At 35.7% G+C, this 24,719-nt stretch overlaps 1 protein-coding gene across 10 annotated transcripts in view; it reads left to right on the forward strand.

The window, feature by feature from the left end:
* Positions 1-2,633: 2,633 nt before the first annotated feature.
* ETV1 (ETS variant transcription factor 1) overlaps positions 2,634-24,719 on the forward strand; it is an 89,321-nt gene continuing 67,235 nt past the window's right edge. The window contains exons 1-7 of one of the 10 annotated variants that reach the window (XM_033088505.1): positions 2,634-2,757; positions 3,472-3,784; positions 3,883-4,077; positions 4,213-4,344; positions 5,155-5,242; positions 6,672-6,719; positions 15,895-15,948. In XM_033088505.1, the coding sequence (XP_032944396.1) occupies positions 4,300-4,344; positions 5,155-5,242; positions 6,672-6,719; positions 15,895-15,948 (235 nt within the window). In that variant the 5' untranslated portion in view covers positions 2,634-2,757; positions 3,472-3,784; positions 3,883-4,077; positions 4,213-4,299. Of the gene's footprint in view, positions 2,758-3,335; positions 3,785-3,882; positions 4,078-4,185; positions 4,345-4,549; positions 4,682-5,154; positions 5,243-6,671; positions 6,720-6,911; positions 7,295-7,925; positions 8,072-15,894; positions 15,949-24,719 lie in introns of those variants that run through there. The other 9 variants (XM_033088502.1, XM_033088500.1, XM_033088503.1 and 6 more) reach the window with 9 other exon arrangements.

A 24,719-nucleotide genomic window follows, 5' to 3' on the forward strand; every position in this document is an offset into this window, starting at 1 on the left:
CAACACCTACAGAGTGTCAGTTTCCTTGCTTACCTTTTTCTAGGCTCTACCCTCCTCTCAAATCCCTGCTTCTCTTCCTACAGGGAGCCCACTAAAACCACTAATTATTTTTTACCATAATGGCAGGCCTCTAAGTTTTCCTTTGGAATTATATTCACCTGTTCATTTACTTTGCCCATTTGGCTATTTAATAGTCTACTTTTTCGTTATCTATTTCTGTAAACTTGGCCATTAAAAATTTGCCGTATACAGTATTTAAAAAAAACAAGCTGTATATGTTACTATTTTATTTAATAATTAACCCAATTTGAATAAATTGTATTTAATTTTAATCATATTAACCATTTAAAACAGAGTGTCATTTTAGTTTTTTTATATTTTGCTGCTTTTAGAAATTTGTTTTATTTAACATAATTTGTATTTTCAGTATGATGCTATAAGTTAACTGCAGAAAAGCCACTAATGAATATTTTACTTTATTAAATAACACTAAAGGAACTATAAAGATTTAAATAGCTTTATATGCAAGTTAAAAACTTTCCAAACTCAGAAACGGATTTTCTTTTTTTGGGGGGTAGCTTTCTCTCAAGAGCTCTTATTTCAAAACCCAAATGGGATTTCAAAATACAAGTAAATAAATGTCAAAGCCTCTTGGCCTCTGCTCTGCCATTCTATGCCTGAAATCCTGCCAAAATGAAATTTTCCATTCAAGGACTGGCATTTACTAAACTGATGTTTTTAAAGACTCACTTTCAGAAGTAGTGGAAACTTTGTGCAACTTTTGAGTCCCTCTCTGTGGATAGAATAGACTCCTCTGTAGACATTTTCCACAATGGTAATATTTTCTGAAAAACGAATCTTAAGCCACTAGGTCTATTGGTTTTTCCCAGTGCCAAGCACAGAAGATAGCAGGCAAACTAAAAGCTAGTGTCTTACTAAGTATCACGGCACAAAGAGGACAGAAAGAGAAAGGGCAGAAGAGAAAGTGGAAGAGAGAAAGGAGCTTGGTCCAACGGTTTACTTTCTAGAGGGGCACATTTGTCTCAAAATTGTATGCCGTTTCACAACTGAGCTGTAGCGAGACTGGCTGACTACATAACATCATTTTCAATTACTGTTAAGATCAAATAGTTAAAGGCTGGGTTCACTTAAAGAATCCGAAGAGGAAATATGGAGTAAAATCGGAGGATTAGGGCCCCGCTTCTGTCTGCCAATCCAGTTATTAGTGGGGAGGAGGAGTGCTTTGGGGGGACCTGTGAATGAGTGTGGATTTGGGAAATGGAAACTAAAACTGTCAGCCAGAGAAACCCTACGATATTCCTAAAAGGAGCTTTAAAAAAGTTAACAAGAACCTGTGGGGTAAATCAAAGGTAGAAATGAAAATTACAGAACGTTAAGTGAGAAAAAAAAAATCCGTCTACAATGGAACTGTTTGTACTTCTAAAGGCAATGCCTTGAAGCAGTCTGTCCTTAAAGCTTTCTCGCCCCTTTCCTTAATTCTCTTACATCCCTTTTATCGCAGCTTTCCTTGCAGTGCACCCTGGAATTATTCCCCTATGAGACTTCTTTTTTTTTTTTTTCTTCTCTTGTTGTTGCTCCCAGCACTAAGGCTCCTTTTTCTCATCTTCTAGTATTTGTTCAGTAATGGCACATAGAGGAGGTTGCAAGGCATAAGTTTCGTGGTTTGGGAAACTTAGGCCTTTGTTGTGTCATTTCCCCTGCACCTCCACGCCCCCAGCCACGTGACCAGGACAGGCCGGAATTTTGTGAATGGAACTGAAAGGTGGCTGCAGGGGCGGGGGGAGGCTCCTCCCCTTTCCCTAAAGCGGCCAATCTCCTAGCGGAGCGCTGCGGGGTCAGCAATAAACAACAATAGGCTGGGAACATACGGTATATTATTGGCTGCGGCGAGAACCGCGCGGGGCCCTGAGCTGAAGCTCCGCCCCCCTCCCCGTTACCCTGGATACTTGTCAGGCTCCGACCGCTGAGAAGGTCTTTGGAAACTGTTGCTCAGATTACAGAGGCTGGGTTATCCCGGGAGTGCTTGGCGGAGGGACACCCTTGCTATTGGCTCACGGCCTGATTGCACCCTCAGAAAGTTCCCAAGAGCCTCAGTATCCCAGCCTCCAGGCGCTGGCTGTAGCCGGAACCCCTCCTGGCTGGGGTTAAAGTGCAATTCCCGCTAAAAAAAAATGCTCGTAGGTGTGCGCGTTAGCACCCGCTACTATGATTTATGAGTTGCAGGGAATGCATGGTCTGTGTCCTCGCTGTTCACAGTTATTGGTGTTTCTCCAGAAATACGTTTTCTTTAAAAATCTATTTTAAAACTCTTTCCCCTTCTGGTTCCTGTGGAGTCTTGTGCGCTCACACTCCATTTTAATGCGTCTCCATACCGTTCCATTTAAGGAAGGAAACTTTCAAATAGAAATTGAGAACTGCCCCATGTTTCCCAACGGGCGGAACAGCTGCCGGAAACATCCTTTGGTCTCCAGCTCTGGTCGCCACCAGGATCACAAGTGAATTTCAACACTACTGAGTCCCTGGTCCCATCCCCATCCCCAGCCCCTGCTGGGCCGTGGTTTCCTAAGTGAGTCTACAGCGCCAAGCCCCACACGAGGGTCAGGGCAATTGGTTTCAGAGTTGCAGCCCTCGCTTTTTAACGTCCTAGTCATTGTCCTTGAAACCCGAGCTCCCTCACTGCTCGCCCCCAACTCTGGGCGTTTAAAAGCTGAAGAGGAAGTGAAAGCGTCAAGTACAGTAAGTGACACCCTCTGTCTCCGTGTATACATAACAAAAGCTCAGGAAATGTGCGGGTCCCTAGGATATCCGAGCCACCTCATCCCCTCCCTGTGCCTCCCCACCTCCACAGTGGACTGGCAGCACCTTGTCCCAGTGCACATGGGGGAGAAATTTGACTTTTATACTTTTCCTCACCTAGATTGCTCCGGAGCCCTCCCAGTTCTCCCTCCCAGCGCAACCCCGCCTAACAAGCAATCCTTCTGCTTTTCCCAGGTGCTTTCCCCATAGCTTCTTTATTTTACCGGTCCCTGAACGATAGGGTCTTGTTTTACTTGAGGAAGGCCGGTAAAAAAAAAAAAAAAAGTTTCTGATAAACCATAGTGATGGTGGTGGTGTTGAAACGGCAAAAGAACTTGGGCCAAAAACTTAGTGGGAACAACGCAACAGAGCGAGGTGGGCTCATCAGGTTAAAAGTGTGTGTGTGTGTTGGGGGGATGGTGATCTTGAGGGAGGGGAGGGGAGGCGGGGGAGTAAGGGGGCACGGGCTTAGTGGATCAGGCTTCAGAGTATATACCCGAACTGAACAAAAGTGTTTTAGGAAATCAGCTCAATAGTGGACCAAACACCAGTAAGAACTGAGGACTCGGTACACATGGATCCAGTGTCCCCCGGCGCCTTAACAATAAGCAGCGGGTTAGGAAGGCAGCCGACTTTCCTCTGTGGCGTTTTCAGGCTGTGGACCCTGCACCAGTCCACCAAACACCGGCTTGGACAGAGGGGCGCGCGAGATCCTGGAGAAGGGGCTGCAAGCCGCCTGATTGACAGCCCGAAATCTGATCTTGTGAAAGAGACGCGGAGCCAATGGGAGGCAGCGATCCATCAGTTTGGATTGGAGGCCCCTGGAGGAGAAGTAGAGGAAAAACCACCGAATTGAGCTCTGTCAGAGGCGCTTTCGGCTTCCAAGGGGAAGTGCTGGGCAATAATTAATGTTTTTATTAAATTTGGAGGGAATTTTTTGCAGCAGTTCGCCTAGCGTGGCCTTCAGGTGGGTCTTTCCAACAACTTTTTATGTCTCTCCAGATAATTGCATGGTTCTGGGTTGCAAAAACTATCCTTATGAAAGAGGTGTCTCCGTCTCTTTAGTCCCGTTAGGTGCAAAGCAAGTCTCGTTGATCGCCATTGCTAGTTTTGCACACGTTTGCGAATCAGAGCTGCCCGGGGTACACCGACCGCCCAGGGAAACATCGAGAGTGTACATAAATACATCGTCTCTTGTTCGGATTTTTGCTACCGCCGAAAATATGTAAATTGTGAACTCTTGGCTCTCTTTGGATCCAGGTGAAGGAGGCGGTGTAGGGAGGGTTATTTTTGTGAATGGGACTATCGGAGGGTAATTAGCTATGCAAATTCAAGAGCTTCATTCATGATTTTTTTTTTTTTTTTTAGCCTAAAAGCCATCTTGTTCCCCTCTAGGTTGACAGAAGTCCAGATCCCGAGGAAATCTCCTGCTAAATGCTCAAAATATAAAACACTGAGCTGAGATTTGCGAAGAGCAGCAGAATGGATGGATTTTATGACCAGCAAGTGCCTTACATGGTCACCAATGTGAGTGATCAGTTCGAAAGTTGCTGTTTATAAACTTGACTCGGGAGGGGGGGCGGGGGGGATAGAATGAGAAGGGAGGGGGCAAGGGGGTTGGGATTGCAGATATTTTATCTGCTTTGTTGCCACTGTAGGGCGACTCTGCTTCTAGAAGCCCAATCCTCAAAATGAGCTTACCTTTCAGTGATTTGGATAAGGCATAGTTTTATTTTTAAGACCCCCCCCCTTTTTTTTCCTGATTAAAGTGTCCAAGATGAGTGGAAGAGTAGATGGAGGGCAACAGCAGCTGCTGCACTCAAAGTTTTTGGCTGGGATTGTCTGCCACATTGAAAAGAATGTAGTTGAGACAAATACTGACACTTTCTGTTTACATGGGGTGTTTTTGTTTCTTTTTTTTCTGCGTCTTTTTCTCTCTTGTGTTTTTTCATTTCACTACTCTTTTTTCTTTTTTTTTGAGGGGGATATCAGGATAAAATTCATTGTATTTTAATCTAGCTTTGACCCAGCTTAAAAACGACTTTAAGCGTAATTGCTTACTGTTGTTTTGATGCTGAGATACCATGAATATATAACTAATAACTAGTAGTGTGTTAGGATCGGCTCTGGGAAGCAACCCTCCCGGGCTGTTGAAATCCCAGCATAAGCTTTCACTGTCAAATTAATGCAGAAAATGAATATTAGAATTGATACTGTGGACTTTAGTTTTTCTATCTAGAGAGAGGATTCAGTAGACGTATATATGCATGTGTTTTTTTGTGTGTGTGACATTTGAGGTTTACATTCTTTTAAAGGATTTTATCTTTCCCTTTGTAGAATCAGCGTGGGAGAAATTGTAACGAGAAACCAACAAATGTCAGGAAAAGAAAATTCATTAACAGAGATCTGGCTCATGATTCAGAAGGTGAGGTTTTATTTTGGGCTGAATTCCCCCATTCCCTATATTTCCCACCGTCACAAAGAAGAGGAGCACTTCAATCTTTGCTTAAAAATAATGAACATTCAAATTACTGTATTTAACTAAGACTTTTTTTTTTACTTAGAGCAATTACCATAATGTGACAGTTTGCATTGGAGGATATTTCATGGCCCTGTCACAAACTAATGAAAGAAGGAAATAAAAAGTTAACAGTGACGTCCTTCTTTTAATCATTCTTTTATGTTTAAATACCCTTGCCCATATGGCATATAACTAATCCCATACACTAAGGTAACAATTTTAAAATATCCAACACAGTGGGACAAATCAAGGAGCGATGCACACCGCTTAATTTCTGCTTTCTACTTTATTAGAAGTTAAACAATATAAATTATTGTTTGATTTCCCATCACCCTTTCACTAAAACCATATACTGTTATCAAACTTTTCATGGGTGATTTCGATGACTCCATGGCGAGTTCATAATATCTTGTTTGTAGGTATTAAAGTAGTCACTGAATTATAATTAAGGCCTAATTAATAATTATAATACCTATTTGGGAAATTAGGTTACAGATTCTTTTTATGAACTGTTGGTAGGAAGTCAATGTATTATAAATTATTCCAGCCATATGGGAGCATTAATAATAAACTTAATATACTTAGATTTAATTATGAAAGTTCAGTCTGCCATTTAGATTAGGTATATTGAATTCTGAAACTTCCTGAAATCTTCATAATTATTGGACACTTCTCTCCCTCCCCACTATGACAGAACACAAAGTTTTGCACTTGATAATAAACAGGTGCCAGGGAATTATCTTTCTTTGACTTGTGTAAACTTATTAATGTAGAAATTTTCCTCTGAAAACTAGCACTTAATAGTTGTCCCTTTTATCTTTGAACCCGAAAACGTACAGTACTTTGAGAATTATACCATGTACTGTTACATCTTTCATATAAAATTCGGAAGATATAAATAAAATGTTTTTCAGTCTTGAATCTTTTCCCTGTTACTATTTTACAAGAGTTGAATATATTTAAGAAAGTTTTCCATGGATAGGCACATCTTCACTTCAGCCTTTTTTTTGAATCTTAGTGTATGTGAGTTGTTTGGTGTCCCTAAACTTATTAAGCTATTTGAAAAAGGGGGGAAAATATATTGACTTTATTATTTAGTTGACTGCAATAATTTCTTAATGAAGTATTGTTTAATAGCCATCAAAAGGAGCAGGATTATTGAGATAGTTAAGTTATGAATTCTGTTTTATTTTTATATTGACCTCCCCCAAATAAATTGTTGTGTGTGTGTGTGTGTGTGTGTGTGTGTTTGTGTATCCAGTTGTATGACAAACATTTCCATTTAATGAAGCCTAAAGGTTTGCACATCTTTTGTCTTTCACTTGTTTTTTAGAACTCTTTCAAGATCTAAGTCAATTACAGGAAACATGGCTTGCAGAAGGTAAGGCAACATAAAATAAAATAAAATAAAATAAAATAAAATAAAATAAAATAAAATAAAATAAAATAAAATTCCTTTAAAAGGAGGGGGAAGACAACTCGAAGGGGGGTGGGGAAGTCCTGAACTTGCTGTCTTAATGTTCAGCCCAATTAATTGAGCTCTAAAAGAGCCACCTCATGTGTCATGCATACATTAGAGCCTCTGATGAGTTTGTCTTTGGGGAATCTGGGGCTGCACTACCCAGTGTCATCACAAATTACCAGGAGAAATTGCTTCCAACTCACAATCACATCTGCTTTTGGCAAGAACTAATGCACCAAGACTTCAAGTTCTAAGCCTCTGTTCAGATTTTAATTGCAATTGATCAGGTTTATATTATTGTACCTCGAGAGACCTCCTAGAGCCAGAACCCAGCTTGCTGTTTCCTTTAGAGCAGTGCATATCATTATTTGGTGTTCTGGTGGAGGACTTTTCTGATGGCAGAAATTAGTTTCTCTGGGTTCATCAGGACGGGATGCTTCAAGATTTAAGTGCAAGTGTCTTCTTTCCACCTTGTTCACAACACAGAACGTTAGGTGTGTATCCAATACTTAGAAAATCTATGGCTTTAAAATATATCTTTGGGGGCTTTGAGGAATTTTAAAATGTTTTCTATTTGTTGTTACTATGATGTGATGTTTGCTGAAAATGACCTTTGCTATTATGCCACTTCTATTAGGATTTATTTAATACAGCAAGGAGACATTTAAAGGCATTACTTTTATCTTTGACTACTTTTTGATAAAAAATTGTGTTGCAATCTATGGTACCTTTTATTGCGTAAACTTTATTTTAGAGGAACAATGAGATACTGCTTCAGTACAGCTTTATACAACTTGAGAAATGTCTAATGTTGAGGGACTTTTTGTTGGTGTCCATAATTTGAAATTTTTCTTTTGGATCTGTCCTAATAAATGTGAAATATTAATTTTGTACTATTATGTGTTTTGTGGGAAACAAAGAAAGTTATAGATATTTAAGCATTGAGTATAACTGTCTTATTTCTGTTTTTACATTATATGGGAAACGTAGTTTTTAGAACACATTTTTAAGGTGTTTAAAAGAAGAGGCTGGGTCTCTTTAAATGGAACCTAAGTGTTGCTGTCGCTATTTGAGGCCGACTGCTGTGTTTTATCGGTGGTCTTGCTTGCAGTTGATCAAGTTGCTGTTAGCATGTAAAATGAGTTTCTTTGTTTTGCTGATATTCTAAGTCTCCAAAGAGCTTTTGCAATAGTCTTTTTTAATCTTTTAAGTTAAATAGCTTTCCTGGGAGCCCTTCGGAAAGGGTGATTGTATTTGTATGTTAATGAAAGGTAAGTATTAATGAAAGTTTTAGTTATATTTAAAGGTCATTTTGCTTGTCTCTGTAAATGAAACTTATTGCAATACATCACTTATTATTGCAACATAAGCCATATACTTCAACGTAACTTTTTCAAGAAAAAAATGCACAGAGGTTCTTGTGTTAACTTTTTTCTGTTAGACTGTAAAGTTGAAGGTTTTGAGAACATTACATTTATGAGAGAATTTATTTGCTTACCCCAAATAACTTAAAATATCTATTTTAATTGTTCTGGAAGGTAGGTTTCTTCTTTAAGATGTTTAAGTCTTTTTGATTCCAAGTCAGTGCACTTGCTGGCAGATTTTGAATGTGCATAGCAACTCTGTTTCTGGAATTTTAAAATGTGGAATCTGTGGCAGACTCTTACCATTTTATAATCAGTTTCAGTACAATTTTTTACTTTGGACTTGTTTTGTTTCTTTGTGCCTTGGATAAGTGATTTGAATAATTCATCCGAGTTTATCTTTCAAAACTCTATACTGACTATTCTTACCCATGTGTATTAACATGCCTGTAAATCAAATCTGAAGACTTAGCTTTATATAAAATAAATCTAGAAAATGACTGATGTATTTGGAGGAACATGGACTTCTACTTAGAAAACAATTCATAATGTTAAATAAGTTCAGGAATTAATCCCCAAATTCGAGAATTAAATACCCAGGTGGGCTACTATTTACAAACTATGGATACAATTGCATTTAGAATAATTGTAACATTTTTCAAAATAGTTTACATTAACTTATCCCATCACGATATAAGCAAAAAGTTGTTACTATGATTTTTTAAAATCTATAGTGAGAAGTTTGTTTTTAATATTTGTTATACTGCATATTTATTCTTATTTTTAGCAATTATATCTAAGTATTACTGGCATTAGCATTTTAAGTTGACTTATTCCACTCTTGAATAATGTTAGCTAAGAAGAGATCTCAAAATTACACTAGGTTATTCGTAGCTAGATTTGTCCATTTATGTACCTCTGGACATTCAGAAATTATAACCTTGCCAAATTGGCTGACCATGCACCGTGTACATATTTCTTTTCGTAATAATTTGTAGCCAAGAAACTGACCATGGAATTTTAAACCATCTTGACCCTTTTAAAGAAGATCATTGACAATTAACCAAGTTTCTCCTATGAGTTAGAATCCCACTGGGAAATTAACCAGGTCAAAAAATCTTATTGGACCTGAGAGTCAAGTTAGTTGTCCTGTGTCAGATGAAAATCAGGTAAAAAAAAAAAAAAAAAAAAAAAACTTATCGAGTCACTAAATACTTGGGAGATGATATATTCTAGCATGTTTATTTTTCCTATAAGAATTTTATGAATTAGACCAAAAGTGAACCATATGGATTGGTCTTAGGTAAATTATTATGGAGTAAGAAATATGTTTAATGTCTAAGGAGAAATTGGGTAATAAGGCAGGACTATTTCAGGGTGGGTTTGGTATCAGTTTTTTTTCAGTTCATTAAAGTTATCTCTAAAAAATAGACGTCCATTCTCTCAAAAAATTTATTTTCAAATAGGGATTAAAAACGTGTTTGTGAAGACTGTAACTTTATACTAATATCACTTCCCAAGTACTAATGCTGCAATTTAAAGATTTTTTAACATATATACCACAATTTAAAATAACTATGTTTCATTCTGAAGGAAATCGAAAAGGTAATGTTTTCAGTGACCACAGTAGCAGTTTAAAAAAAAAAAAAAGTATAAAATGTATCTATTTTAACTTTTGTTATAGCTACTTAATATTATAATTTTAACTATGTATAACTCTTTATTGATTCTTTGCCTTTTGAATTAGATTGCTACTGACAGAAAGGCAATTTCAATTATTTGATCCCATGAAATAATGAGTTCAGATATCAATCCTATCAACATCACGGTAACGTCTGTTCTTAGCAACCTGTTTTAAGCGGTGCTTTCGCGAATGATGCCCAGAAATTCATAGTTAAAGTGGACCCTTTTATACGTGGGGGACAGAAATAGAAGTATGCACATTTAAGTTTTAAACAGATTACATTCTAATAAAGTTGCTTATTAAAGTTTACCTACTAACACAACCTAAAGAGAAATAATAACTTTCGTATGTATCTAATAAAAATGCATAGTACTTATTTTTGCTGTTGGTCTAGATTGTTCTTGAGGTTCCCTTTCGTCAATAATATTAAGGGAAAAAGTAATCAACGATTCGCTGCCATTAGGGCAAAATGTTTTTCCATGGAGTTGTAGTAAGTCAGGTTTCATGCTGCCACCACGCTTGAGTCAAATTTTTATCCTCCAAGAACATCCTTTCTACATCAAAGTTTCTTACCTCATGTAGAAAAGGCTGTTTTTTATTTTTTTCTTTTGTTTTATGTGACCTTCAAATAATCAGGTTGACTTAAAAGTAGAGCTATCCTTGTATCTTATCAGTTCACTTCAGTGGTGATACTGTTTATATTCAAAGTCATTTATTATGAAGTTCCTTAAATATTATGTGCTGTTGTTTTTGGTATACATATTGTCATCCAGCAATACTCAGCAGTTATAATGTACTCATTTTTCAAAACTTATGCCTTTTTTTTTAATGGAACATAAATTGGATATGTGCTCATGAATGTTTGTTTTCCTGTGATACAGTAAAAAAAACTTTAAAAACATTATTTTATGTGGTTTACATAAAAAAGGAATTGAGAATTTAAACATTAAAATAACAGAAGTCTATACTATTTCTTAGAATTGAGCAAGAGTCATTTTGGGGTGGGTGGGGCTACTACCTCTCTTTTCATTGTACCAGAAAATACTCGAAAATGTGAAAGAAAGACTTCGCCTTTGTACTTGATTAAAAGATAGGTAATGTATTATATTTCTAAATATTCATTGGAATTATAGAAATGCCTTGCATTTGAGGTCTATTTGCAAGATAGAAGTGTTTAAGAATAGAATTTGGATTCGGTGTAGCATAATACAGTTTTTCCAGAGGGCGCCTTAATAAATGTTTATGAAATATTGCTAGGCTTTTCTAGTTCAGTTACAGGAAATGTGCAATTTCTTGAAATTCATGATATAACTTCATTCCCTTTGACCTGTGTACAAATGTGTAATTAAAATAATAAAAATACTTGTCTGGATAAACAGGTCTGAGCTACCCTTAAATGTTCCAGTCGTTATAATAGGTCAGTTTAGAGTTAGGAATTGGAACTAATTTGAGACTAGCAATAACTAAAACATGCTGTTTTCTTTTAGAACATATAGAATGTCTTTATCAAAATATAAAAGATGTTCCTGTCATGGGGAAATAGTCCCCTTTTTTGGTTTGTTTAAATATGTTTATACTTCTGCATTAATTAATGCTTATACATTGGTGCAATCATTTTAATGTGAAAAGCGGATGTGGTATAAAACCAGGCTTAGTGGCCTCATGATTATTTTATTCCATGGCCTGAAGCTTCATTCTAGCATTAAACAAAATACCACTGTATGAAGGTTGATTTTCTTGTTGTTTTACTTTTACTGAAGATTTAAATTTCTTCAGAGAAAGTTGTTTTTAACCCTTTGATTCAAAGTGCAATGCTACAGAGTTAGCAGTAATCTGTTATAATCTTAGGATCCAGAAACTGAATAATAGGCCAGAAAAATAAGGCGTTTTGAAAAGGGTGTTTCTCCTTCCTTCCATCATTTCATCCTTTTTTCTTTACCTCTTTCCTCCCTTCCTTCTTAGTTTTGTACATTTAAGTTTCTTTGACAAGTTACCCTATAAAGCAGGATGGGTTAAATATGTAAAATATATGGATTTGATTTTGTAAACTTGTCATTTATTTAAATGTATGCCTTAATGGATCTGAACTGTATTTGATAGAGCAATAAGATTGTGTTTATATTGCAAGTTCAAGTTGACTTGCTTCAGCTCTCTAGAAGGGTGTGACATGAAAAGATTGTGGTTGGGCCACATGGCTCATGCTGGACTGTGTTTTTGTGAATGGAGGCAGAACTCCAGTTCTGCCTGCTTGTCTGGAGGAATTGCTGAGGAGATCAGCTGTCTCATTCACGGGCAGAAAGAATGACTCATACATCTTCCGCCTTGTTTGGCTCCAGGTCATTGTTACAGTGGATAGAACTGGTTTTAATTAAATATTAACCCCTTTTATACTTGACAATTTGTTTCCTTTGTAATTTTTCCACTTTTCCCCTTAGCTTTAAAAGAAAACCCAACAGGAGCCTAGTTTGTAAGAAAAAAGGAGTTTTTAACTGCCTGCAGCCAACCTTGGAAAATATTTAAGCGCTGAATGTTTTCCTAAGTAATGCTTATTATTTTATTTGAAAGTTTAAAATATGCATAAAGGCAAGCTCTATTTATCCCCCCACCCCCGCAGGAAATGTTAGTTTAAAAAGTATATAATAAAGTTAAATATAAAGGATAGTGATTCTGTGACATCTAGATCAGAATTAATACTTTCATGAATTTATCATGATATGTACTGAAGGCGGGTGGGGGAGGGGGGGAGAGAGAGAGAGAAGGAAAGAGAGAAGGAACTTTGGGTAATAATCTAGGTAAAGCAAATAGCTGAGAGTGCAGACACTACCCTTTTAAAGCCGAAGTCCTGAGACTTGATGGCCACTTGTCTATTAGTGTGCAATGAACTGTTAGAGCAGCTCCAGCTATTACCAATAAAATCCACCTGCTTAATCTCCTTGAAAGCCTTTTATTGGTCTTTTGGTATATACTTTCCCCTCTTCTCCTTTCTTCCCCTTCCCCTTCCTCTTTAATTACATAGTGTGGGGAAACATTTTCATTCCTCAAAGGTGATTATTCCAAGCATAGTTTATAATATATAGCAGTGAAAACAAACTTTCTTTTTTTCTTTTTTTAGGTTGGCCTCTATTGTTAATTTTCCATTGTGGAGTTGGTATGACTTGTCACAAATTTTTAGGCAGCTGCAGTTTGCTACTTCACAGAATTCCCGAGAATTGAGAGGGAAAAAAAGGAAATGTATGATATGAGTGTGGCAATACTTTGTCATATTTTCCTTGTCCAGATCCAACTTGTGTTTTTCGTTAACTGCTTTCCTTTTACTCTAACTTCAAATTAGAGGTAGACTTAAGCCTTTGTCTGTTTAAGTAGCATGCTGCTTCATTTGGTCTATTCAGTTTCTGAAGATTAGCTTCTGTGAAAATGTGAGTCATATGTTTTTTGTTAAAATTCTGTAATATGTTCAAGCATAAGTGTGAAGTATTTATTCAGTATGTTAAGGAGTTAGAACAGAAATAGCAATTCTTATTCTTTTTACAAATTGCTAGTATGCAGCTATTTTCTGTGTATCTGTGAGGTATAACTTCTAGTTTCTTCTGCTCCTAAAGTTTTGCCTTTTTACACGCATGTCCCAACACACGTACCACACACCCATCAGAGATTTTTATGCCTTTCTTGAAGTGATATGTATCATGGATTTGCAACTTGATTTTATGATAGTAAGGAAAAAAGAAGTCTGGCCTGTAGTACCTTCATACGAGCATATTCAGTTACAAATATACTTTTGTTACTCATCAGCTATTTTTAACTATTCCTGTAAAGGGATATTACATTTTTATTAGGTTCTTGTAAATGTTGGTTTTTGAAAAGCATAGTGATTGTTGTGGTTGATAATTTTTGCATCTCAATACTTACATCTATTTAGATGTTAATTTAGAAGGAAAACCAAAACATGTGGCTATGATGGGAAAAGTACGCGGGATATGATTCTGTCTCCTTCCTTTTATTTATTAAATAGATATTAAAAACATTTTTGTAACTTTTGGGGGGTACTCCTCCAGTTTTAATTTGGAATTCTGAGAAAACTCAAGCTTACTGTCATGTCAAGAAAAATGTTTATAGCTCAGGGAATGCTAATGTACAAATTTTAACAGTTGTTTTTATCCGTGTCCAATATAACCCATTAGAAGATACTAAACTTGCATTGCAATAAGTAAAGTAGTCTTTTGAATGTGAAATGGAAAAATAATGGGTGGGTGGTGGAGATTTGGAAAGAAGAAACTAACTTGCCTTGAATATCTGGCATTGCCTCGCATTTTGTTTAGAATATTTTGTTTAATACTTATAAAACAACCGGTATTATCACTACTGAACTGAGGAGTGAAATGAAGGTCAAAGAGGTTAACTAATGTTGCACAGTTTATACAGCTAGCAAGTCACAGAACTGTGATTTGAAGTTTGCATGACTTTAGTTAGTTCGGTATCAGACAGTAGTGGAATAGGAAGAGAAAACACTTCTAATATAGGCTGAAGAAATAGCCATCAGTTATAATTTGGAAAAAAGTTCTTAATTTGTTTGGTTTCATTTTGTGACAGAGGACGGAATTTGCCTTTAGTGAGCTTAAATACTGGTGTAAAGAAGAAAGTTGTTAGAAAATGGTTGAATGTCAAGCTGCATATATTTTGATAATAGGCAAGATTATCATTAGTTCTACTCTTAATAATGTAACACATTTTATTTAGCCAAATAATTCTATTTTAAAAAATACTATTAAATAAGCCGGTAAAGAGAACCTTAGTTCTGTGTGTGTTGTAATCCTTTTTATTAGAATTTCCAAATATAGACTTTCTTTTTATGTAGAATTTTTCTTAACTCATTCAGTTACCAACCCATAACATTTTCAGCAAAGACTCATTCTTTTAATGAGCATTCCTCATACAGAATAGGCTCTTTTTAAAAAATTTATTGACATCTGTTTTAACATGATATGATTGGATAAAAAGTTTCATATTAGATAATATTAATAAAATAATACTAACTAGCTAATCAGATCACAGCTAAAGTTAATTAGGACACTCATTATGTATTTTTACCAAATTAAAAGTAACCTAACTTCTATTTTATGTAGTTTGTATGTGTGTGAGTATGCACACATTTGTGTGCATGTGAAAACTTGTTGTTCTAATATTCTGTCATTTTGGAATAGGCTATTTTAATGTTTCAATCAACCATGATGAAAAGATTGTAAAAGTGAAAAAGTTTACTTGTGTTTTGATTGCTGCCAAATGCGATTAATCCTTTCTATTCAGTAATTTTTTTTCCTTTGCTAAAAATAAGGAAGTCATTTGACATTAGGACTGATGAAATAATGGTATTCTTTTTTGTTAATGCTAAATAGTCACTAGAAAAATATTTTGAGTGAAAAGACGGAGTTTATTTTTTATTTGTATTATTATGACCATAATAATTGAAATATAACATTTTGTTATATATGACCAAAATCAATGACAGTAATTTAAGAAACTTTGTTGCATATTTTGACCAAATTTAAGGCAAACATTTTTAATCATGGTAGTCTATTTGCAGTTGACAGAACACACCAAAAGCGGACATTTCTATAAAGCAGAGGGGTGTGTGTGTGTTAACTGTACGTCATTTGAGAGAATTATGTGGTTACATTAAATGGGCTGGTTAAGCACTGGCATTGGGTGAATTCAAATACTTTTTACTCCATTCTTGCAAAAAGAAACCCTGCACCTCATAGAAATCCTGTAGCTCCTTTTATTTTGCACATGTCTTTTATTTCTACCTGGCAGGTGAAATTCAGAGGGACTGCCACCATTATATTTCTGACACATGTGTTCTAGTTGACATCAATGATTATTTCTATTTTCCCTTCCAAGTATTGCTATCAGTACCATTTTAAATAGGACTCATGGGCAAATAGTAATACATTTTATCTCAGCCTGAAAAAGATCTTACATGAAAGGTCTTAGTTGATATTCCTTGTCTTGGCAGTTTTTCTCTTAATTTTTTTCATTTTTTCCCCTTCAGCTCAGGTACCTGACAATGATGAGCAGTTTGTGCCAGACTATCAGGCTGAAAGTTGTAAGTAAAGTTTGACTCATCTCTTGAGTTTTTCTCTGTCTTCCTTCTTTCATTCTCTGCCATTGGTTCGTTTCCACTCCCAGTGTCTGTTCTTGCATTTTGTCAGTGTGTTTGTAGCTTACAGTCATGAGGTGATTTTATTTATTAGGTTGTGACATCAGCAGAATCCCTGTATGATCTGAGCAGAACTCCAAATAATGGCTAAGGAAAACTGATTTGATTATAGGATGGTCCTGTTCTCTGTATCTGATCAATATCCTTGGATATAAAACAAAGGGAGCTCTATGAATCTGCAAGTGTTTACTTCAGTTTTTCAATATGTTCCCAAGGAAAAATCTGGATGTTGATGGGAGACAGTCAGTAGTTAAAAATCCATATGAAATTATTTATTGTATAACTTATAAAACTGCTGGGCCAAACAGTCATTAGCTTATTGTATTATTTTGCATTCATGAGCTTCCACCTGCTTTGATTTAATTTTTAGCCTCATTTTCTGCTTCCTGGTTGCACTAACACAAATGGAAGTAGCCATTGGCTTCTCTGAGGATCCCTTCAGAGTTTGTTTCCCTGAGCCTTGCTCTGGGCTTGTCAGAGAATGCAGGAGGAGTGATTCATGGGTACTTGCCCTCCTGTAATTGCAGAGTGATCATTTTGCCTGTACAAACATGGTTGCCTCAGGGTTTACTTCTGATATTTTTGCTTTGTGGTTCTACCAGCTAACTGCTGCTACTGACCTGAGGTGCCAATAGCAAAGAAAAGGGTTTAAATACCATCTTGATTATGTAACTGACCTAATACATTTTTGTTCTGTTAGCACCATTTAAAGCTCTAACTTGTTTCATTTTTCCAGACCATTGACGTTTTCACATGAGGCAATATCAACAGCAACAAGATATGCTTGATATCTGACAACTTATCAAACTCATATTTTTACGTCCAATATAAATCTATTACAAACACCTATGTTACTTTAAGTAACAGATGTTTGTGAGCATTGTTTTCAACTTTTGTTTGGTATCTTAAATTTCCCATGCGTCAAGAGTTGTAAGAGATTTCTTCCAGATTCTCTTCCGTGTTAAATGTTTTTAGTTCAGCTTCACTGTTTTTTTTTTCCCCCTGCTCGTGGTAAAATACATATAACAGAAAATTTGCCATGTTAACCATTTTTAAGGGTGTAGTTCAGTGGCACTCACCTTGCTGTCCAAACCTAAACACCACCCATCTCCAGAACTTTCTCATGATCCCATAGTGACACTGTACTTACTGAAAAAAATAACTCCTCATTCCCCCCCACCCCTAGCCCCTGGTAACTGCTATTCTAGCCTCTTGATTTTTGATGAGAAGAGAATTTTGTGTGTTGCTTGATGTCTGGATATAGTTATTAGCGATATGATTTCAAGAAATCTATACCATAATGATATATACCTTAATTAGAGACTCTTAGAAACTCCCAGAAGGATGATAGCTAAGGATGACGGCTAGGCGAGGCCTCCCCTTCATTAAAGTGTGGGAAGAGAATGGTCACATTTCCGATATTTTCCTTCCTGTGGGGCACTTGAGTTCTTTCTAAAAGCTAAGCCTGTCATCTGAGTGGGAGAATTCATCTCATTGAGTCATTTTACATCTGAAGAAATTGGTCGTGGTTCCAACACTATACCAAATGCCAGGGTAAAATAGCTATCTTAAGGAATTTTTTACTCCTTATTCGACCTTTTTTCAGCTTTTCTTATTCTTCACCATTCCACCTCCTTGAACGCTCTTCTCTTGTTCACGGGGTATGATACACCCTTTCTTTGTTTATTCCTTCAATTCCTTCTCACTCTGCTCATCTTCCTTACCTTCTCATTCCTGGGGTCCTTTTCCCAGGCCTTTCCTCTTATTTTACACGTGCCATGCCAGCACTGTCCCACAGACCTTTCTGCAATGATGGAAATAACCTATATCTATACCGTTTGATAGAGTCGCCTTAATCACAATGGTCACTGAACACATGGAATGTGGCTCATGGGACTGAAGAAATGAATTTTTAATTGTATTTAGTTATTGTGACTTTAAATTTAAATAGACACATGTGGCTAGCTCTCCTACATTGTTACCTCTAGCCTGGGTCTCACTCTGCCCTGCCTACTGGGCATCTTCCCTGACCCACCACTGGGGTCCTTGTGCAAATTAGAAAAAAGCGACACCGCTGGACTCACCCCTCAGCCCTCAGCTTAGCGACAGCATAAAACATGATTCACACAGCAACCCCAACCATCAATGTGCTGCTCCACAGAAAATTCACTCAGGCCATCCTATGTTGAAATCATTATTTTTTCTGACAAACGTCTCTCTTCTAGTTCTGTTGTTGCCTTTCTAAGTTGATGGCCTCACCATTCAAGCTGAAAACCTTTGATTTATCTTCAGTCCCTCCCGTTCTTTACCATTAACTTCCAATTGCTGCCAAATTGTTGAGTCTACCTTTCAAAAATATCTTCATCTCATGGCCTTACTCCATCTTTGTTTCACTTCCTTAGTTCATACCCGCATTCTGCTTAGACTGAACTTGTGAATCCGCCTTGCTTTCCATTTTCTCTCCTTCCAGTCTATTCTCTGCAGAGACATTATCACAAAGCCGTCTACCCTTGTTAATTTTCTCCTGAAACTTCTTTCAGGACAAAGTCCTAAATCTTTAACTATACAGAACATTTTTCTATAACCTGAGCCTGGACTACAGTTTTAGTTTTAACTCTTGTCATTCCAGTACCCTGTCTCTCCCCATTCCCTGAGCTCGAGCCCTTCTAATTTTTCAGTTCTTCAGAGTGAGCTATTTTATGCCTTTTTGTCTTTGCACATGTTAGTTTTGCTTGAATACTTTTTTCACTTTTGCCTCACGGTCTGATGATTCTGCAGCCTCAGTTTAGACTTCATCTCATTGAAATCTTTCTTGACCTTTCCTTTGTCATCTTTACCCTACAGAGTTAGACTTCATACCGTCTCGTATCTTGTGTTTATTATAGTATAATATTTTAGATACATGTCTTTGATAAGTCTGAACTTCTTGAGAATTAGGCGTATGTCATATTCAGTATGCCTTGCATGTTATAAAAGCACAATAAGTAAAATTTTCATCAAAATCACAGTCAGCTGTTTAGTGCTTATTTCCTCCTAGGTATTTTCAAAGTCTTAATTCCCTTCTTAAGGTAGAAACGTGATCGTGCCTTCGAGAAATACATATAACCTCATTCTGGAAAAACATGCTGAAACCGTGAATGTTTAACCCAATAATTTCAGAATGCCGAAATTTTAGTTTACTTCAATTAGTGAATATTTACAGTTTAACAAATAGGACTGTGAGACTTATGAATAAAGCAACTAATTATAACGGGAACCTGTAAACAAAGGTAAAACGAAATCTGAAATAGTCTACTGAAAAGAAAGTGGAGGTATGCTTTATTTCAAGGTTTGACTGACATAAAGGACTATTGTTAAGATGATGTTGACCATCTAGTTTCAATCTTCTTCATTCAGGACGGAACAAGAGAGAAATTATTTAAAAAAGAGGGATAGGCTATATGGATTCTATTCTAAGGAGGATTTTTGGATGGAGAAGTTTATCAAATATTGAAACTGAAAGGTTGTATTGTCTCCTAAATGCCCTTTACAAATGTTTGAATCCTGTCTCTCTGGGAATGGACAGAAGCATCCTATCTCTTGGGATAGAAAGAAACTCCCTTCCACCTGTGTGGCCCGTCTATAAATTCTATGGGCCTATTTTTTCAAACGTGAATAATCAGATTTCCTTTCATGCCTCAATCAAATAAAATGCTTCTGCTTTTGCTTTTACTGCTTTAGCCCTTTGGTAAATATAGGTTAGGAGAATGAACTGCAAAATTCTGCTCAACACCAGATTATAGAACATACATTTGACTATAACATGTGTGAATATATATAGAAGATTAAAGAATAGAGCATTCAAAAATTGTGAAAGTGAGATTAAACCATAACACTTGGGCATTCTCTAAAAATATTCCCGAGCATTCTTTATTTTTTATTTATAGAATATATCAATTGGAAATCTGGAGTCTAATGATGTTACACTATAGCCTGCTAACCTTTGAAGGATGCTGACTTTTGAAGCACGTACAGACATACAAAAAAACAAAAACCTTCCTATAAGTACATCCTAAGAAATGCATGAAAGCTAAGAGAAACAATTATGTAGCTCTAACAAATTATTTGTTTCTTAGAAACAAATCTTTTTAGAACTCAGGCACTCTCCTGGGGAAAAAAAAATGAATTACTTTAGGATATGCTTTAGTCCAGAGGAAGTAGAGCTGTATCTCTTCAGAAAAGAGAATTTAAAAATTATTTAGAACATGGGTGAGCCTTATTTTTCCAAAATAGATATAAATTTGTTTGTAAAACTGAGTTTTTTCTAAATCCTGTGTTTTAATATATCAGTGATCTTATATGTTAAATGATATACTTTAAATTTAGTCATATCACTAATCTTTTAAAATCTACCACCTCTCATTTTCTTCATTACAAAGTTATGTGTTATGATTTTTCTAGTTTGTTTCCATCAGTTGCATTAGTTCCTTTCAGTGTTTTCTTTATAGTGATTCATGTAATAGTTGATGTTCACATTTATATGTTGCATCTTCACAGAACAATCGCGGAGGTATATCCAGGGTTCTATAAAATGTCTGGCAGGACAGATCCTTGTAACTCTACTCCTTTTTCTTACACTAAAGAAAGGACACTGGAATGCAAGTCAATGAGAATAATGTCATTAAAGGAAAAATAATCTTGACTCTTCTCTGACATATTTATAGAGTAAATACAAAAAGTTTGCACATTTCTATGCTTTAACTGAAATTTGTCCTACAATCCTAGTGACCCATCTGAAAATAATCAAGACAAACTGGTGTGTGGGTACTTGGCTGTTTAAAGCCATACACGGGTGATGCTTTGTTGAAGCGAACAGAAGGCATAGCTATACTTCATTTTCTTAGGGATTTTTTTTAAAGAGTAACACTTTTCTTGAACAGTGAAGTGGGGAAAAAATAACTTAGATTATTGTTACAAATCTGTTTCTTCAAAAAACTGAAATCAGACAGGTCTATGTAGACCCTCCCTGAATAATTTATATTAATGTGGGCTTGCCCCAGAGAGGAAAGTTCCATATATGGTTTGTTTCTTAATTTTTTGCCTTTCTTCTAAGCTGCCTTGCTGCCTTCTGTTCCTTTCTACACATATAATGAGTAGTTTATAAAACTTTACTTTTTGTTACTAATTTGAAAACCTTGCTTGCCTGATTAAATTTTGAGGCATGACTGGCGAGAAAGACTTTGTCTTTTCATTCCTCTGACTGCTTTGACCAGAAGGTGAGCACACATTCAAAGAGTAATTCCATTTCTGAGATTTGAGGACATGCATTTGTTACTGAGTTTTGTTTTCTTAAAAAAAAAACAAAAAAACGGCATATTTAAACATGTCACTGCAGTCAGACTCAAGCTTTCCATTCAGAGATGAATTGTCTCCTGTTTCCTCATCTGAGATAGCGTGCCCGAGCTCGAAGCAATAGCTGGCTCTTACAGGTTCTGGTTCCTGTGTGGATGGGTTTTTGTTGTTGTTTTGGTTGGTGTTTGTTTGTTGCTTTGTTTTTTGTCTTCGGCTTTTTTTCTTTTTTCTAGTTTAAATTGTATCAAAGCAATATATTCATAGAGTAGGAAAAAAAACCCCACAAAATTGTTCCCTATTTTTATTCTCTAGAGGCAACCACTAAGTAATATGCTTGTACTACAACTTCTTGATTTATCAGATTTTATCTGTTGCCCTATAGAGAAACACTTTGGGTGAGTTTTAATTATTTTCCTGAAAGTTATCCATTATGTAATTCTACAGGAGTCCAGTAATCTTACATGTGACTATGACTAAGAATCATTTGGGAAGCTTGTTCAAATGCAGTTTCGTGTTCCTGATCCTGTGAGAGTTTGACTTTTTAAGGTCTGAAATTGGGTCCCCAGATTTCTAACGAGCTTTTCGATGATTCTGATGCAGGCGTTCCGTGGAACACAAAGTTAGACATTTCACCTGTTCTGTCATTTATTTACTTATTTGTAGAATAAAGTGGGCAGTGTCAGTCTTTTGCAATTAAGTCGTGAGATGGACCCTGCTCTTCATACACATGCACAATTCATTATGCAATACACTTTCTGAAATTTTTTATATAAGTAATGTATCGTCATTGTATTACTTAACTATTCTAGGAAATTAGAAATGAAGTGTATGTAAAAATGCTATTGTTAAAATAGTTTCTTCATTTTTGTCATCTTTGCTGGAATTATTTGTATTTTCCAATTCCAAAAACTAGTTTCTATTTATTTTCTCTTATCCTGAGCTATGAGAAAGTCACTGCAGACTATAGATCCCTGTCATACTAGAATCAATTCGAAGTCAGAAAGACTAGTAAAATTGTGAAATTTTCCCAACTTTGGTTGAAGAGTCCTGGGGACCCACCCTGTTCCAGGTTCATTCAGTAGGACGTCTTTTCATCTGGTAGTTCACATTTCCATGGGTGGTGCACATCTGCCCCATGTCTGTCACAAGTTAGAGTCCAGTGGTCCCCTTTTCAGCAAAACAGACATGTTAGTTTGGTGTTTGATTGTTTCACAAGGAACGTATTTTTTGAATCAAAAGAGAAACCTAGTGGGGATAAAAGCTATATCTTGCAAGAAATGTTGTTTTAGATAAGCTCCCAGGTATAGATTAAGTTCAATAGAAGAAACAAAATCTAAATCATACACCATGGGCATGTCAGTTAACCTTTATTTACTTATGACAAAGAAATAATCTCTCAGGCACAGCACATGATTTCCTATAATACTTTTTCCACACTTGGAAAAAATAAAACTATAACATCTAAGTATGGTGGTGAATTCTTGCTCGAATTTAAAAGTGAACTTTAGAAAAAACATAATGAATGGGAAATAATGGAGAAATAGAAATTATTATAAATGACAATATACTTATAGCTGGAAAATTACATCCGTTTTAATAAAGTTTGTTTTAATAGAGCCTTTTCAAAAAAAATTTGTTTTACTTGTTAATTCTTCCTAAGATAGATAGTAATTCAGGCTTAAGGCCGAAATAAAAACTAAAAAAAAAAAAACAAAGCAACAACCTCTCCCAGACCCCCCGCAAAACTCATGTTTGCTCCATTTATAGCTGAAAGCTGAAATTATATATCACAGGTCTTTAGCTTTTTCTTTCCTATTTCATTTATCCTCTTAATTTTGTATTTAGTATAACAAATCATCCTAGAAATTGACCTTAGAAGCATGCTCAAAGGACGTATGTCAACAAATACTTTTCACTCGCCTTGCCTATAATTAGTAACAAATTATTTTGAGAAAAAGATCTGTGCCATCTTTGGTTGAACCTTACTCAATATTAAATAAGTATATTGTTATACATTAACTGGACTTATTAGTCTAAGACCCAAACAGTATTTGTTGGAAAATTAGGTGAAGGATGAAGGTGGAAAATTATTTGCAGAACCAAATATTCTTTGTTTCAGGATTTTTAATACATATACATACACTTAAGTATAGTGTTCCAACACATTTGTTAGTATTTGCAAATAAAGCCAAAGTAGTCATGAAAATAAGTATGTTTTGGGGACATAATTTCATAGAATATGTAAATTTCATGAAATCAGATATAAAGAGGAAATAATCTAAGTTAAATTGAATCTTTATGTCATAATTGCATGTTTAGTGTTTTTATGGGTTTTTATATAATTCTTTTCCCCATTGTTTCTCTCTTATAACATTGAACATGCACTTAATATGCACAGTGTATATTTGCTTATGTCTGTTATTGAATTTTCTCCTAATGAGAGTTTGTGTCGTGTCTCAGTGAGTAAAATGGTTGGTGTTATGTGGTTGCTTTTTAAAATGTAATTAATTATACCCCAACAAGGACTACTTGCATTTGACGTTAGGTGAGGGAGATGCTAACTCAAGAACTCAATTATTAACAATTTATCATGAAAAGCTAGGCTAAAAACCCTGTTTATACAATGTCTGATTAAACTTTAAGAAAAAGTACTTTGGTGTAATCATTTTTAATGCTATCTTTAAATCTTATTTAAATCTAAGGTTCAGCAAAGAAGTTCATTTTGCTATAGATGCCACATTGTTAAATCATTCAGAGGTTTGTTTCACAGTTCCTCCTAGCTTTTGGCTGTGTAATCTTGTTAGGAGTGATTTTTAGATCCTGGAGAAGAAGTTTGAATTGTGAATGTTCCTTTATTTATGTTTTCTTATAGGGAAATCTTATATTCATATTTCTGTTTGCAAAATTATAATGCTTGTATTCTTTCTAATGCGAGCCCTGTCATTATCTTAATTTTTATGATTTAAAAATAGGAAAAATAAGTCTTCATAGTGTAACAATTCTTATTTTACTTATGAAATTTTAGTTTCACTTATTTATTGATATATATTTCTGCAGATGGATATTTTTTTGAGGATGCTAAATAGGTTTATAAGTTTATAAGACCCTAAAAGTTTATTTAGTCACTGAATATATTTTGAGCCTATTATGTCATGTTCTGTCTAGGCACTGGTGATACATTGGTGGACAAACAAGAAAAATACCTCTGCTCTCATGCAACTTACATTCTTAGCTGTATGTAACTGATATATAGTCTTAATTCATCCCAGGTCAAGGGATGTGAAATTGTATAGGGGTCAGTATCTATACATAATCATTGTATATTC

This window comes from Rhinolophus ferrumequinum, chromosome 20 (assembly GCF_004115265.2).
Source record: "Rhinolophus ferrumequinum isolate MPI-CBG mRhiFer1 chromosome 20, mRhiFer1_v1.p, whole genome shotgun sequence".
NCBI lineage: Eukaryota > Metazoa > Chordata > Mammalia > Chiroptera > Rhinolophidae > Rhinolophus > Rhinolophus ferrumequinum.